Genomic DNA, 15,834 nt, shown 5'->3' on the forward strand with positions numbered 1-15,834 from the left:
TACTCTTATCTAGATTCCCACCCCTGCGCTAAGCCTCTCACGTGCTGCTTGCTAACGTGGGGCTGAGCCCCAGGTCCAGTTGGGGTCGGATCATAGTTGAGCCCACACTTTGCAAGGGGAGCCTTTTTAAGCCAAAATCTGCCAGTAGGTGGGGCTAAGGCCCAGCAGAGCCTCAGTCCCAAAGTGGGCTGCCGCGTGCGCCTCTGCTGGGGCGTGGGGGGTCCGACTCTTTAGCTCCTGAGGAGGGTCTATCACTGTGGCTACAGAGAAAGCATCCAAGGCATAGGAGAAGAGTGAGTGGGAGCACCGAGTGCCTCTTCCCTTTCACGCCTCCCCCCCCCACGGAGTCTCAAGGGGATTTACAAGGAATGAAGAAACTTTTATAGGGGTAGGGGAGGGCTTCCAAGCCCCAGGACCGCAGCGCCTAGGAGAGGTGCAAATGTGGAACGATTAGGACTTGGACTGATAATAGAACTGCCTGAGCCTCGGTGGGTGAGACTGAAAAATGGGCAGGCAGGTGCAAGCGCGAACTGCCCACGAGCCTGGGGAAGACTCTGGGACCTGCGCCCCAAGGACGGCCTGTCCTCAGTTTCCCAGTGGAGAATGGAGGAGAGAAGGCAGGATGCGGTGCAGTGGGGGAGTGCTAATGGATCTGGCCTTGGCGGAGACGCGTCCTCGGACTGGATCGAAGTCGTCCCATCCGCTCTGTGGCCGGAGAGATCAGACCATTAGTGGGACAAACGCAGACTCCTGGAGCCGAGTCGGGGCTCTGCGGGAGTCCAGTGGTGACCGCAGGTTCTCCCTGCAAAGGGGTGAGGGGAAAGCACTGGTTAGGTTTGAGGATTTTTTTTTCTGTTTGTTTTGATGTGTTGACCCTTTAAGCAATGTAACGCAAAAGTGAGAGGAAAAGAATCATCTGAGGTTGGAGAGGACTGTAACATAGTGACAGGTTTTATTTTTCGTTTGTTTGTTTGTTTTGAGGCTGGGACTCACTTATCCCAGGCTGAGCTCGAACTTACGGCGGTCCTCCTGCCTCAGTCTCCGGCGTCTGGAGTTATAAGGCATGCGCCATCACGCCCTGCTGAGACACAGATTTGGAAAATGAAGAAGGGTCCTTTAAGAGGTCTGTCCCATGGCAAAGTTCCTTTAAGAGGGGTGGAACGTATGTTGGGCCCCGCCTCTCCAGGGGCCTGCCCCGGAACGCCCGGCCCGGGCCCGCACCGGGTGGGCGCGGCTAAGCACGAGAGGGGCGTGGCCACAGCCATAGTGGGCGTGTTCTGGCTGGCGGGGCGGGGCGAAGCGCACCGCCCTGAGGCTGAGTCTCCCCGTGGAGGGCGGCGGGGCGGCTGGGACCCGTGGCGGCGGCGGCGGTGGCGGCAGCCTCGGCAGCATGGATTGGGGTACCGAGTTATGGGTGAGTCCTCCAGTCCCCTTTGCAAGATCTCTTTCGCCGGGCGTCCCGCTCTCCCCTCTTTGTCCCCGTTGTACCCTAGCGGAGGCACCCGCGGTTTCCCTCGCAGCCCTGACCCCATGGGTCCCGCCCTCCGCCCTCCGGGAGTCTCTCCGGACGGTTTCCAGACGCCTGCCCGCGGGAGACCTTGAGGGATGGCATGGGAGAAACTGAGGCACAGGAACGAGGATGAGGCTCGTACAGGAAATCTCTGGGACCAGGCCGGGGGCAGCCGGGTGAGGTCACCTATTTTGAGCTCCTTGGCCCAGACCGCCGGCTAATCTTACGGCCCCTGGGTCCCTGCCCGTCGCCAGCCTGGCCGGCTGTGAGGGGGAGGGGACCCTCTTGGTCCCCTTCTGTCCCACGTGGGTCCGACCGGTCCCGACCGCCTTTCTGTCGCCTCGGGGCTTGGGATGCTGGGGGAGGGGACGGGGGATCCTCTCCGGGTCCCAGGCGCAGGGCGGGGCCATCCCTTGCTCAGTCTTTCACCTCACCCAGGAAGCCCCGAAGTTTCCCCGGGTCCCAGCCGGACCCTAACCCCTCCTCTTTCTGGGGGCGGTAGAAATCCTTGGGTACGGTGGGACGCCCTAGGTCGCGCCACCCCTTTCCTCCAACTTTGAGGTTCCTTGTGGATATCCAGTGTGGGCGTTGCAGACAGGTAAACTGAGTCACTCAGAGGAGGATTTCCACCATCCCCCAAGAAGAAAGTCTCGGGGAACCTGGCCTTTCTGAGCTCCCCCACCCCTCTGTACCCCAACTGCACAAATCCTGCCCCTCCGCTCCTGACTCACGCCGAGCCGGCCGGATTTTCCGGAATCTAGGGGGGGTTTAGGGCAACCGGGGAGGGGCGTCGGGGGAGTGGCTCTGACCCCCTCATTCCACAACTCCCTTTGCGGTCCCCAAACAGAGACCACCCCGTCCGGCTGGGTCCTCAATCTCTGTTCCCCAAGGCCCTTCCCGGGAAGGAGCCAGGGGGCTTCCTTAGCTTCCTGCCTGCGGGGCGGTGCCTGGGACGCGTCCTTGCTCGGAGCGCGAGCCTAGGGCCCCCAGGCGTGGATCAGAGCGATTGGGGGGTCCCCACCTCCGGGTCCTGACCTCCCCTTCCCTCTGCCCCCACTCCAGGATCAGTTTGAGGTGCTGGAGCGCCACACGCAGTGGGGGCTGGACCTGTTGGACCGATACGTGAAGTTCGTGAAGGAGCGCGCCGAGGTGGAGCAGGCCTACGCCAAGCAGCTGCGGTGAGAGCCGGGGTGATGCCGCCTGGGACCCCGAGCCAGCGGCGGGCGGCCCGGGGCTCAGCCTCCCTGCCTCTGTCTCCCGCAGGAGCCTGGTGAAAAAGTATCTGCCCAAGAGATCTACCAAAGATGACCCAGAGTTCAAGTAAGAACCGCCTCGGCCAGGCGCGGGGGAGGGCCTGGGTGTCACCTCCTCTCCCTCCCTGGCCACCTCACTCACTTTGTCCTGTGCATCCCCACTCAGAGTTACACGTTCACAGGACCCGACTTTCTTTGGTCTCTATCTCTTTTTATTTCCCTCCGTGAATCCAATGAGAATGTGGCTGTGAGTGACTGAACTCTGGGCTAGTGACTTTTTTTTTCTCCTTTTCTCCCCTCCGCCCTCCCCTCCCCTCCTTCCCCTTCTAACTTTTTCCTTCTCTTTCCTCTCTTCTCTGTCTTCCTTTTACTCCTTCTCCCTTCTCTCTTCTTTTTTTTTCTTTCTCTCTCCCTCCCCTTCCCCATCTTATGAAGCCCAAACCGCCCTCAAACTCACTATGTAGCTGAAGTTGAACTCATGTCCTCCTACCTCTTTTTCTCTCACGTGCTGGAATTATAGGCATGGACCAACATGTCCCCTGCCCTATTTTTCTTGTTCTTTGAGACAGGATCTTGCTATGCACCTTGTGGCCCTGGTACTTCCTGAGTAGCCCAGCCCTCCTAACTAGAGGCAGTCTTGCCTCAGCTTCCCCAGGGCTGGGATGACTGGCTGGCACCAGTAACTGTGCCAGGCTTGGGCGAGTGATTTTCATACCTCTGGTTTCTTTTTCTGTGAAATGGGTGTGATGACAGTGCTTGATACCTTGTGGGGGTTGTGTGAAAATTACCCCAGGTCATGTGTGCAAACAGTGGCCAAAGCCAGGCAAGGTGGTTGAAACCTGTTGTCCCAACACTAAAGCTGGAGGTCAGAGGATGGGGAGTTCAAGGCCATCCTGGGCTATGTGAGACCACGTCTCAGAATTACAAACAAAATGCCTGTTCTGTAGTAAACCGTCTTGCCTGATTCTGCACTCTTCCTTTTAAAATCCAAGAAGTCAGCTGGTGTGGTAAGGGCACACGTATCATCACAGCACTTGGCAGGCTGAGGCAGGAGGATTGTGACTTCCAGGCCAGTCTGGGCTACATAAAACCCAGTCTCAAAAAACTTAATAAGTATATAGATTTTAAATATCCAAAAAGCGGGGTTGGAGAAATGGCTTAGTGGTTAAGCACTTGCCTGTGAAGCCTAAGGACCCTGGTTCGAGGCTCGATTCTCCAGGACCCACATAGCCAGATGCACAAGGGGGCACATGTGTCTGGAGTTCGTTTGTAGTGGCTGGAGCCCTGGCATGCCCATTCTTTCTCTCTCTGTATCTGCCTCTTTCTCTCTGTCATTCTCAAATAAATAAACAACAAAATTAAAAAAAAAAATCCAAAAAGCCCTAGTCAAGGTAACTGTTTTTGGTTTGGTAATGTGTTTGGTGGCATTCTCTAACTCTATGGATTGGATATTAAGTGCAGGCATTTACTCCCTCTTTGCCTTTGTTTCCAGGGCTTCAGAAGGTTCGGGTGTGTTTGTTGTTGTTTGTTTGTTTTGTGGTGCTGGGGTGGAACCCAAGACCTTGGATGTGCTAAGCAAGCACTGAAACACTTTAGCTACAGTCCCAGTCCTTTATTAATTACTCTTTTTATTTTTCTGAGACAGTGTCTCATGTAGCCCAAGCTGGCCTCCCAACTCTCTAGGTAGCTGAGGATGACCTTGAACTCCTGATCTTCCTGCCTGTAACCTCCCAAGTGCTAGTATGACAGGCATGGACCATCACGTCTTAGGTATGCAGTCTGGCAATTTGTACATGTCAGGCACATTGAGCCCCAGTCCAGGGGATTGAAAATGATTCTAACAAAACAAATGGTTTCCAAACTGAACATGCATGTACAGTCTTTTTATAAAAATCACTATTCACTATATGACACAACACTTACATTGTCTCATGTAGAAGTCATATAGCAGGGACCTTTGTTCTGGGTACTGTACCTCTAGGTGCCCTGGAAGTGATCTCCATGGCTATGAAGGGTTACTATACTGACACCTCTTCTGAGACAGCAGCTAGGTACATGTCTGTCATCCCACAACTTGGCCTTGGGAGGCTGAGGCAGGAAGATTCTGAGTTTCAGGCTAAGCTGGACTACATAGCAGGACCCTGTCTCAAAATCAAAATTGAGGGCTGGAGAGATGGCTTAGTGGTTAAGGCATTTGCTTGAAAAGCCAAAGGACCCAGGTTCGATTTCCCCAGGACCCACATAAGCACAAGATGGCATGTGCTTCTGGAGTTCATTTGCAATGGCTAGAGGCCCTGGTGTGCCCATTCTCTCTATCTGCCTCTTTCTATTTCTCTCAAATAAATAAATAAAAACTGGAAATTTAAAAAAAAAAAAATCCAGGGCTGGAGAAATGGCTTAGCAGTTCAGGTGCTTGCCTGCAAAACCTATGGACTCAGGTTTAATTCCCCAGGACCCATGTAAGCCACATGCACAAGGTGGCACATGCTTTTGGAGTTCGTTTGCAGTGACTGGAGGCCCTGGTGCACCCATTTTCTCTCCCCCCCCCCCTGCTTCTTTCTCTAGTTCTCTCAAATAAGTAAAATAAAAAATATTTTATAAAAATCCAAATTGAAAAAAAATTGATCCTTGAGGCTGGGGAGATGACCCAATGAGTAAGTTGTTTGTCATGCAAACATGAGGACCTGAGTTCAGATACCCAGAACACAAAAATGCCTTGTGGTCCTGGTGGCCTGCCTTAGCACTTGTGAGGTAGAGGCAGGAAGATCAGAAATCCAAAATTAGCCTTAGCTATATGATGAATTGGAGACTCTGTCTCAAAGTAGGGGACAGCTTTTTTTTTTTTTTCTTCTCCGAGATAGGGTCTTGCTCTGGCCTAGGCTGACTTGGAATTCATTATCTTATCTCAGGGTGGCCTCAAACTCATGGTGATCCTTCTACCTCTGCCTCCTGAGCGCTGGGATTAAAGGCGTGCGCCACCATGCTCGGCTATGTTTGTATTGTTTTGTTTTGCTATATATGGTGTAGTATGTGTGTGTTTGCATACGAATGCAGATGTGTGTGTACAGAGGATGTCAGGTGTTCTCTGTCATGTCTCAACCTTATCTCCCTCAGACAGTCTCCCATTGAACCTGGAGTGACTGACCATTGAGCTCCAGCGATTCTCCTGTCTCCGCCCCTCTTAGTGCTTAGGGTATAGGGCTGCATGACTGTGCCTAGGTGCTGGGGATCGAATTCAGGTCCCCATGCTTGTGCAGAAATGCTCTTAGCTACTGAGCCAGATACCTGTGCTCTTTTTGTAGCTGACCTACATGGGTGGCTTGGGAACTGAACCCAGGCCAGTAGGCTTTGCAAGCAAGCATCATCTCCCCAACCCTCCCAGCCTTTTTTATGAGACAGGGTCTCGTTTAACCCAAGCTGTCCTCAAATTTACTACGTAGCATAGGTTGGTTTTAAATTCCTGATCCTCCAGCCTGAGCGCTGGGATCACAGAGGTGTGCCCCCGTGCCAGGCAGGGCTTGCGCTCTCTTCATCTGGAGGTGGACCCTGGAACTCCACTCCTGAGGTCCAGGATGCCCGCTTGTCCCCTTTTCACCGCAGGTTTAGCCAGCAGCAGTCCTTCGTCCAGCTTCTGCTGGAGGTCAACGATTTTGCAGGCCAGCGGGAGCTGGTGGCTGAGAACCTCAGTGTCCGCGTGTGCCTCGAGCTGGCCAAGTATTCCCAGGAGATGAAGCAGGAGAGGAAGATGGTGAGGGCTCTCTCCCGCCCGGCCTTCCCCAGGGCCTGGCCAGAGCCTTGCTGATGGTCTTACTCGTCTTGTTCTCACAGCACTTCCAGGAAGGCCGACGGGCCCAGCAGCAACTGGAGACTGGCTTTAAGCAGCTGGAGAATGTGAGTGCATGGGGTGGCCTTTGGCCTTGGCCCAGAGAAGCAGTGAGGGGAGCTGTTGGTCCACAGAGCTGCCCACTTCGTCTGGCTTGGCTTTCCTTTGCCCGCAGTGGTTCCCAGCATATTCACTGTCCCACAGTTTTAACTTTTTATGTGTGTGTATAAGCATGCATAATTGTGTGTTCATATGTGTGTATACACACTTGTGTGGAGGCCAGAGGTGGACTTCAGGTGTCTTCCTCTACCACTGTCCACCTTATTGTTTTGGTCTCACTGATTCAGCTGGACTAGCCAGCCAGTGAGTTCTAGAGATTCTCCTGCTTTGTCTCCCAAGTGCTGGGATTACAGGTGCGTGCCACCAGGCCTGGCTTCCACGAGGGTTCTGAAATTTGAACTCTGGTCCTTATGCTTGTTCAGCAGGCGCTTTACCCACTGAGCATCTCCCCAGTGAGCGGGTCTCATGTAGCTCCCAGGCTAAGGTTATATAGCTGAGGTTAACCTTGAATTCCTGATCCTCCTGCGTTTACCTCCCAAGTGCTGGGATGAAAGGTGTGTGTTGTGCTATCATACCCAGCTTGCTTTTTTTGAAACAGTCTTGTTGTAGAAACAGGCAGGCCTGGGGCTCCCTGTCCTCCACCCTCTGCCGCCTAAGCACTGGGCGGCAGGCATGTGCCACCACGCCTGGCTCTGCCCCATTCTCACCTGGCTCCTTGTACACGTTGGAAAGGCAGATCCTGCACTATGGTCTGTCTCCTGCACAGAGTAAGCGGAAGTTTGAGCGGGACTGCCGGGAGGCCGAGAAAGCAGCGCAGACCGCCGAGAGGCTGGATCACGACATCAATGCCACCAAGGCCGACGTGGAAAAGGTAGATGGAGGGCGAGGTTCGCGCAAGTGTGACAGGCGTAGCGGGCACGGCCAGACCTGCGCGTCGCTGCTCCAATTCCCAGGCCAAGCAGCAAGCCCACTTGAGGAGCCACATGGCAGAGGAAAGCAAGAACGAGTATGCCGCCCAGCTTCAGCGCTTCAACCGAGACCAGGCCCACTTCTACTTCTCACAGATGCCTCAGATATTTGATGTGAGTGCTTTGAGCTGAAACCTGAAAAGTTAACCAACTCCTACAGTTAACGTTAGAACCCCAGCTGCCATGTCTCCACTCCCAGACTGAAAGCAGATTAGAGCTGGGAATGGTGGCATGTGCCCATAATCCCAGCACTCTGAAGGCAGAGACAGGAGGATAACACAAATTCAGTGTCAGCCTGGTCTACTTAGTGAGTTCTAGGCCAGCCAGCATTATGTAATGAGACTCTGTCAAAAAAAAAAAAAAGAAGAAGAAGAAAAAAAGTAAAGAAAAGAAAGAGATGGTTGAGCGATGACTCAGGTTTGATTCCCCAGTACTTACATAAAGCCAATGCACAAAGTGGTGCATCCGTCTGAAGTTTGAGGCCCTGGTGCACCCATTCTCTATCTCTGTCTCTCTCACTTGAAATATTAAAAAAGAAAGAAAGAGGAAGTGAGGGAAGAGAGGGAAGAAACAGGAAGGATGGAAAGAGCTTTTTTTCTTAAAAAAAAAAATCAGAGAAAGAGGGGGAGGGGGAGAGAGACTGAGAATGGGCATGCCAGGGCCACTGCAAGCGAACTCCAGATGCATGTGCCCCCTTGTGAATCTGGCTAACGTGGGTCCTAGGGAACCAAACCTGAGTCCTTTGGCTTTGCAGGCAAATGCCTTAACTGCCAAGCCATCCCTCCAGCCCAAAAGAGTTTTTAAACGGTAAGGAATATGGGCTGGAGAGGTGGCTTGGCAGTTAGGGCACTTGCCTGTGAAGCCTAAGGACCCAAGTTCGATTCCCCAGTACTTACGTAAGCCAAATGCACAAGGTGGAGCATGCGGCACTGGCACACCCATTTTTATCTTCCTCTCTCTCAAATTAATAAAGTTTGAAAAAAAAAAAAGTAGGGAATAGCACTTCACTCCAGCTTTCTGCCAGGGATGTTTCTTTGTTTTTAGAACTTCAATTCATTTTCTAAGCCCCAGCTCTAACACCCTCCTAGGTCTTGAATTTCTCCAGCCTTGGACTCCACTGTATCCCAGTCTGTGCCAGGATCCTCTGTGCTGGGCATACTTTGTGTTCAAAACTCCATTTGTTACATCTTATCTGTCTGCTGTGTATGTGGTATGCGTGCATGTGTGTACTCATGTTTGTGTGTGTGTCTGTGCATGTGGAGACCAGAGGTCAACATTGGGTGTCCACCTTGTTTTATAAGACAGGATCTCACTGAATCCAGAGCTCACTGTTTCAGCTAGACTAGCGGGCCAGCAACCCCCAGAGATTTGAATTCAGGTCCTCATGCTTGTGTGGTAAACACTTTACCCACAGAGCCATCTCTCCAGCCCCCATTGTCACTTCTTTTGAGGAGTCCCTAGACCAGGGTCCCCGCTTGAAATCCTCAGGCCCTGAGTCTCTCACCCACAATGGGTGGGGACTTATCCAAGTTTTTGCTGTCTTCCCCACTAACCTGGGCTTGGGGGCACGTAGGCTGAGGCCTACAGCTACAGCCTGATCATATTTGCAGAGTGACTCACCAGAGCTGCCCCTGTCCCTACAGAAACTGCAGGACATGGACGAACGCCGGGCCACCCGCCTGGGGGCTGGGTATGGGCACCTCTCTGAGGCTGAGCTGCAGGTGGTACCCATCATTGGAAAATGCTTAGAAGGGATGAAGGCGGCTGCAGATTCTGTGGATGTCAAGAATGTGGGTGCCCAGTGTGGATGCAGCAGGTGGATGGTGGGCAGGGTGCCCCCCAAATTAGTCCCTTGGTTTTTCCTCCCACCGAATGCCCCGTTGTCGATTGTCCCTGCAGGACTCCCTGGTCCTCATAGAGCTTCACAAGTCAGGTTTTGCCCGGCCGGGTGATTTGGAATTCGAAGACTTCAGTCAACCCATGAACCGTGTCCCTTCAGACAGTAGCCTGGGCACCCCTGATGGCCGCTCTGAACTCCGAGGCCCTGGCCGAAGCCGTGCCAAGCGCTGGCCCTTTGGCAAGAAGAACAAGGTGGGGAGTGGGGCTCTTGAAGAGTGAGGAAGTAGATGGTTGGGACAGTTCTTGGGGACAGTTGAGGCTCCCACTGACTCAGCTTCAGCTACCAGAACGTCAAGTCCTGGGCAGGAATTTTCCTTTTGGCTTCTGGCCCGGGCTGGAGAGAAGGAAAGCAGGCGGGCCGGCAGCCTGGGATGGGCTGACCAGCTGGTTGGCCTGGGTGTCCCCTGAGGCTGGGGGCCCCATGGCCTCTGTCTGTTCATAGAGCTCAGGGCCAGCCTGATGGCTGGGGAGACTGCTCCTGCAAGTCCCCCTTCCTCTTTCCACCCCTAGATGGTTTCAGGGACATCATTTTGGGGATGCTTTTTGCTAGGGACTGTCTTTTGGCTCTTAGGGTCAGGTATATGCCTTGACACTCTGGGTTCACACCTCTCAGCCCTGTCTCTCTCCCACATACTATCGAGTTGGTGGTTTATTCTTTCCCTCCCTCCTAACTTAGACTTTGGGGCCTCTACTGTTACACCTGCCACCCTCCACTCTTGAACTTGGAGTCCCTAGCTGTAGCACTGATATTTCCTGCCTCCCACCCTCTATCCACATGTTCCTTTGGACCTGTGTGTATGGCACCTTGGTTTTTGCATGTGCCTCCACTCCCAACCTTCTAGACTGTGAGTCTAGAAAGCCAGGTAGACAGGAGTAGGGGCCTTCCCACCTCCTGGCGACCATGCTAGTGGGGACCTAAGATCAAATGGGGTTGGAAGGTGTCATGGCATCCGGCTCACAGTCTGAGGTCCTCCTGGTCACCTCCCAGAATTTCTGTTGCTCTCACAACTGTCTCTGTATGATTGTACATCTTCATTTATTTTCTTACCATTTTTTTTCTCTTTTCTCTATTTTGTTTTCCCTTTTATTTTTGTGTCTGCCCATCCATCCATCATCCTACTCTACATCCTCTAACTTCCATACCTAACCACTCTTTCCCTGGTCCCTGCTGGTAGCCGCGTCCCCCACCCTTGTCCCCCCTGGGGGGTCCCCAACTCTCTGTCTTATTTAATGGACCCCCATCCCCTCGTTTGGGCCGCGACCCCTTGGCCATACTGAGTGAGATCAGTAAGTCGGTCAAACCGCGGCTAGCGTCCTTCCGCAGCTTCCGAGGCAGCCGAGGGGTAAGTGAAGCTGGATGGTGAGACCCTGGGCTGCTTCCTGCCGCCTGCTGGGTCCCCCCATTCCTGCTTTGCTCTGTGCATGGCTGTGCACCCCAAAAGCCCCGCCAGGGGAGGAAGGTGGACCTGGTATGGCTCAGGAGTGAACAGTGCCTGGATGCTCAGTCTTGAGTCCCAGATTCAAGCCCGTGTCCCACCTTGCAGGCAGTGGTGAGCGAAGACTTCAGCCACCTGCCCCCTGAGCAGCAGAGGAAGCGGCTGCAGCAGCAGATAGAGGAGCGCAACCGGGAGCTGCAGAAGGAGGTGGACCAGAGGTATGGCCGAGAGCGTGGGCACGGAGGTGGCCTGGGAGGCACAGATGTGGCTTAGAGGTAGAACATTTGCCTGGCAGGCCCCAGGCTCTGGGTTCCACACCCAGCACTGCCACAAAAAAAGAGGAGCATTTAAATGGTATACAAAGATCTCCAGCAAACTCTCGGCTCTAATGGTGATATAGGTGATTGTCACCACACAGCTGGGTGTGGTGGCACCGACCTGTCATCCCAGAATTTGGGAGGCTGAGGAAGGAGGATCTTGAGTTCCAGGTCAGTCTGAGCTACATAGGGAGATTTCAGTCTAAAAAAAAGAAAGAAAGAGGGATGGGGGAGTGGCTCAGTGGTTAAAGGAGCTTGCTTGCAAAGCCTTCCAGCCTGGGTTCACTTCCCTAGTACCCACGTAAAGCCAGAAGCACAAAGTGATGCATGTATCTTGTGATTGCAATGGCAAGAGACCCTGGCACATTCTTTCTCTCACACAGTAACTTTTTTTTTGTTGTTATTTTTTAAATTTTTTTATTTTTTGTTCATTTTTTATATATTTATTTGAGAGTGACAGACAGAGAGAAAGACAGATAGAGGGAGAGAGAGAGAATGGGCGCGCCAGGGCTTCCAGCCTCTGCAAACGAACTCCAGACGTGTGCGCCCCCTTGTGCATCTGGCTAACGTGGGACCTGGGGAACCGAGCCTCGAACCGGGGTCCTTAGGCTTCACAGGCAAGCGCTTAACCACTAAGCCATCTCTCCAGCCCTTTGTTGTTATTTTTGTTTATTTATTTGAGAGAGACAGAGAGGGACAGAAAGAGGCAGATAGAGAAAGGGAGAGAGAATGGGCATGCCAGGGCCTCCAGCCACTGCAAACGAACTCCAGACGCATGCACCCCCTTGTGCATCTGGCTAATGTGGGTCCTGGGGAGTTGAGCCTTGAACCGGGGTCCTCAGGCTTCACAGGCAAGCGCTTAACCACTAAGCCATCTCTCCAGCCCTCACACAGTAACTTTTATGTTGGCTATGTGCTGTGACACAGCTACTAACATTTTCATTTATTCTTACTGAGTGATTGTACTTCTTCATAGGGTCTTGCTGTGTAGTCCAGGGTGGCCTCTAACTCATCGAAGTCTTCCTACCTCAGCCTCCTAGGTGTTAGAATGACAGGTGTGTGCCACCATGTCTGATTTACGTGCTACTGGGAAACTGGCGATTAAACCTAGGGCTTCACACATGCTGGACAGGTTCTCTATTACTGAGCTTGTAGGTAGGCTCTGTAGAACCATGCCTCCAGCCCTCACTGTGGGTTCTAGGCTGTCACTCTACCTCTGACCACGCCCCCAGTCCTCACTGTGGGTTCTAGGCTGTCACTCTACCGCTGACCACGCCCCCAGCCCTCACTGTGGGTTCCAGGCTGTCACTCTACCGCTGACCACGCCCCCAGCCCTCACTGTGGGTTCTAGGCTGTCACTCTACCGCTGACCACGCCCCCAGCCCTCACTGTGGGTTCTAGGCTGTCACTCTACCGCTGACCATGCCCCCAGCCCTCATGGTGGGTTTTAGGCAAGAGCTCTTACCACCTAGCCACATTCCTAGCCTCCTTTTTACTGATTTGAGACAAAATCTCACTAAGTTAGCCAGGCTGACCTTAAACTCACTTTGTAGTCCAGGCTGGTCTTGAACTTGGAATCCTGCCGCACATTCTGAAGTAGCTGGGATGATAAGCCTGTACTTCCAGGCTCAGGTCCAGAAAACCTTAAAAGCAGTTGGTTGTCATCTTGTGTGGTGTATTTGGTGTGTGTGGTGTATTTGGTGTGTGTGGTGTATTTGGTGTGTGTGGTGTAAGCACATGTATGTGCCAGAGCAGCACCTCTTGCGCTGGCTCGTGGCAGCTAGGGAAAGACATAGGGTGTCCCCACCACCACCCACACACATCATTCACCCACCTGGTTTTTCCTTGCAATAAAGTCTCTTGTTAATTTTGGAACTTGCCTTTTCTGAGCCCCAGCAATTCTGGATCTCTGCTTCCCACTATACCGGGACTACAGACATTCAGGCCGGCCCACCAGTTTATTTGGGTCCTAGGGATTGGACGTGAATGGTCCCTAAGGTCCCTTCAGGCCTTAATGCTTGCACAGGAAGTGCTCTTAACTGTTGAGCCATCTCTCCAGCCCCCAAAACCTTTCAATAGAGTTAAAAACAAAAATGAACATAGTAAGTTGGACGCCCTTTCAATAATGCAAAGATAATTCAGTATCATAAAATGTAGTAGTCACCCACCATCTCCATGGGTAAAAGGAGGAGAAAGATTGTGCTATTGAATGGGTGAAACACTTGAAATATTAACAATACGATATTTGCCAGATTTTTTCAGAAGGGAAAATAAATCTCTCACTCTTTCCAAGTAACAGGATCCTCTCCCAGTCTTGTTACATAAGAGGAATGACGTTGGCCACTTGTTAGCAGGTGGCTAGTCTATCTGGCTGTTGGCATCTGGCCCCTTGGACAGAATGGCACTTATGGTTGTAAAGCAGCCTTTGGAACTGTCTAGTGTCTGGGTTTTTATGATGGTTGATAAATGTGTGTGTTTAGAGTCAAAATACCTGTTTTGTTACTTTTAATTTTTCCTTTTTTTTTTTTTTTTGGTTGAGGCAGGGTCTCACTCTAGCCCAGGCTGACCTTGAACTCACAGTAATCCTCCTGCCTCAGCCTCCCACGTTCTGGGATTAAAGGTGTGAGTTGCTATGCCTGGCTTGTTTTGATGCCGCTGCGTGTTTCTGTTGTTCCTTAGACATCATCAAGCTTTGCTGAGACAGGGTCTCCCTCACTGTTCCATGAGCTCCAGGGGTCCTCCTGTCTCCATCTCCCCAGAGCTGAGACTGCAGGCACACGCTCTGCTGCCTGGCATCTTTGTGTGGATTCAGGGGACTCGAACAGGTCCTCATGCTTGCAAAGGAAGACCCTGCCTCACTGAGCCATCTCCCCGGCCTCAGTTTAATTATTTTTATTTGTCATTTTTGAGATGGGTCTTGTTAAATTGCCCAGGCCGGCCTAGAGCTGGTGGTCCTTCTGCCTCAGCCTTTCTGGAGTGCTAGGGCCACAGGCCTGTGCCCCACACTCCACTCTGCTCCCCCCATACTGTGCTGTGCCACCAGGCTCTGTTCCCACCAGGCTCTGATGTGCTCCCCTCACCCCCACACTTTGCTCCTCCTCTCACTCTGCTCTGCTCCCACCACGGTCCGCTCCCCTGACACTCTGCTCTCAGCAGGCTGCTCTGTCACTTGGCATTCCTCACTGATCTGTAGCCTGACTCACTGACCTTGTCTTTCACTGGTGAACTCATGGGAATGCGATCTTGTCTGTCTGATGCCAGGGAAGCCCTGAAGAAGATGAAAGATGTCTATGAGAAAACACCCCAGATGGGGGACCCCACCAGCTTGGAGCCCCGGATCACAGAAACCCTGAACAACATTGAACGACTCAAGTTGGAAGTACAGAAGTATGAGGTCAGCCCCAGAGAGGGCCCTGGGGAGGGGCGGGGGTGGCCTGGCTGCTGAGTCACGCCTGGGTGGGGGACAGGGAGGTGCTGGGGGGGGGGCATAGACCAGCTGCTTGTCATCCATCCTCTGGTATGCACGAGTGACCTCAGGAAATGTCCGGGTGCAGAGTGGATGCCCTTCACCTCACCTTGTGATTCTAAACCTCCCAGGCATGGCTGGCAGAAGCGGAAAGCCGGGTCCTGAGCAATCGAGGGGACAGCTTGAGCCGCCATGTTCGGCCTCCTGACCCCCCAACCACTGCCCCACCAGACAGCAGCAGCAGCAGCAACAACAGTGGGTCCCAAGATAACAAAGAGAGGTGAGCAGTGAACCCAGAGTCTGGGTGTCATGCCCCCTGGGAGAGGACCTAGGAAGACTTGTCATCTGCCTTCTGTCCCCAAGCAGCTCCGAAGAGCCCCCTTCGGAAGAGGGCCAGGATACTCCTATCTACACAGAGTTTGATGAGGACTTCGAAGAGCCGGCGTCACCTATAGGCCACTGCGTGGCCATTTACCACTTTGAAGGTGCTGTTAAACCCTGAGTAGGCTTGGGGGCATGTCAGTTACTTGGGGTTGTAATGATGTCTTTGGTAACTTCTGGTTAAATTTACCCAATTCAAAGATCTGTTCCCCCCCACCCCCCATAGGATCCAGCGAAGGCACCATCTCCATGTCTGAGGGGGAAGACCTCAGTCTGATGGAAGAGGACAAGGGGGACGGATGGACACGGGTCAGGCGGAAACAAGGAGGTGAGGGCTATGTGCCCACCTCCTACCTGCGAGTCACACTCAACTGAACCCCACCAGAGGCAAGAAGAGGGGGGCTGTCAGCTGCTGCTTCTGGGCCACGGGGTGCCCCAGGATCTATGCACTTTATATTTCTGCCCTCGAGGCTTCGGCTGAGATCTGTGTAACCTGCTGTCCCCCCTCCCATCTCACCTGTTACCCCACAGGGACCCACTGTGCCTTCCCGCAACGATGTACATACTTGTGGTTTAAGATCTTTTCTTCTTGCTGCTTGGCTTAGGCCAAGCTTTGTTTTATATTAAAAACAAACAAACAAAGTTCTTGGAGTGGGTACCTCCCATATGGAGATTACATTTTCTAAAGCTACCTTCCTTACAGGCCACACAGGGAATGAGG

General features: G+C 52.9%; 1 protein-coding gene across 5 annotated transcripts; it reads left to right on the forward strand.

The window, feature by feature from the left end:
- Positions 1 to 1,319: 1,319 nt before the first annotated feature.
- On the forward strand, positions 1,320 to 15,755 carry Trip10 (thyroid hormone receptor interactor 10). Of its 5 annotated transcripts, none has more exons than XM_004655014.2 (15): positions 1,320 to 1,414; positions 2,573 to 2,688; positions 2,774 to 2,830; positions 6,364 to 6,511; positions 6,592 to 6,654; positions 7,413 to 7,517; positions 7,600 to 7,728; positions 9,258 to 9,404; positions 9,514 to 9,705; positions 10,689 to 10,856; positions 11,058 to 11,167; positions 14,528 to 14,660; positions 14,864 to 15,012; positions 15,096 to 15,217; positions 15,340 to 15,755. In XM_004655014.2, exons 1-15 carry the CDS (start codon positions 1,391 to 1,393, stop codon positions 15,486 to 15,488), a joined length of 1,812 nt encoding a protein of 603 aa, XP_004655071.1. In that variant the 5' UTR covers positions 1,320 to 1,390; the 3' UTR covers positions 15,489 to 15,755. The 5 variants fall into 5 exon arrangements, with proteins under 5 accessions (XP_004655071.1, XP_004655072.1, XP_004655073.1 ...); XM_004655015.2 differs by having other exon boundaries at positions 15,099 to 15,217; XM_004655016.2 differs by lacking the exon at positions 10,689 to 10,856.
- Positions 15,756 to 15,834: the final 79 nt, after the last annotated feature.

This window comes from Jaculus jaculus, chromosome 15 (genome assembly GCF_020740685.1).
Source record: "Jaculus jaculus isolate mJacJac1 chromosome 15, mJacJac1.mat.Y.cur, whole genome shotgun sequence".
NCBI classification, from domain to species: domain Eukaryota; kingdom Metazoa; phylum Chordata; class Mammalia; order Rodentia; family Dipodidae; genus Jaculus; species Jaculus jaculus.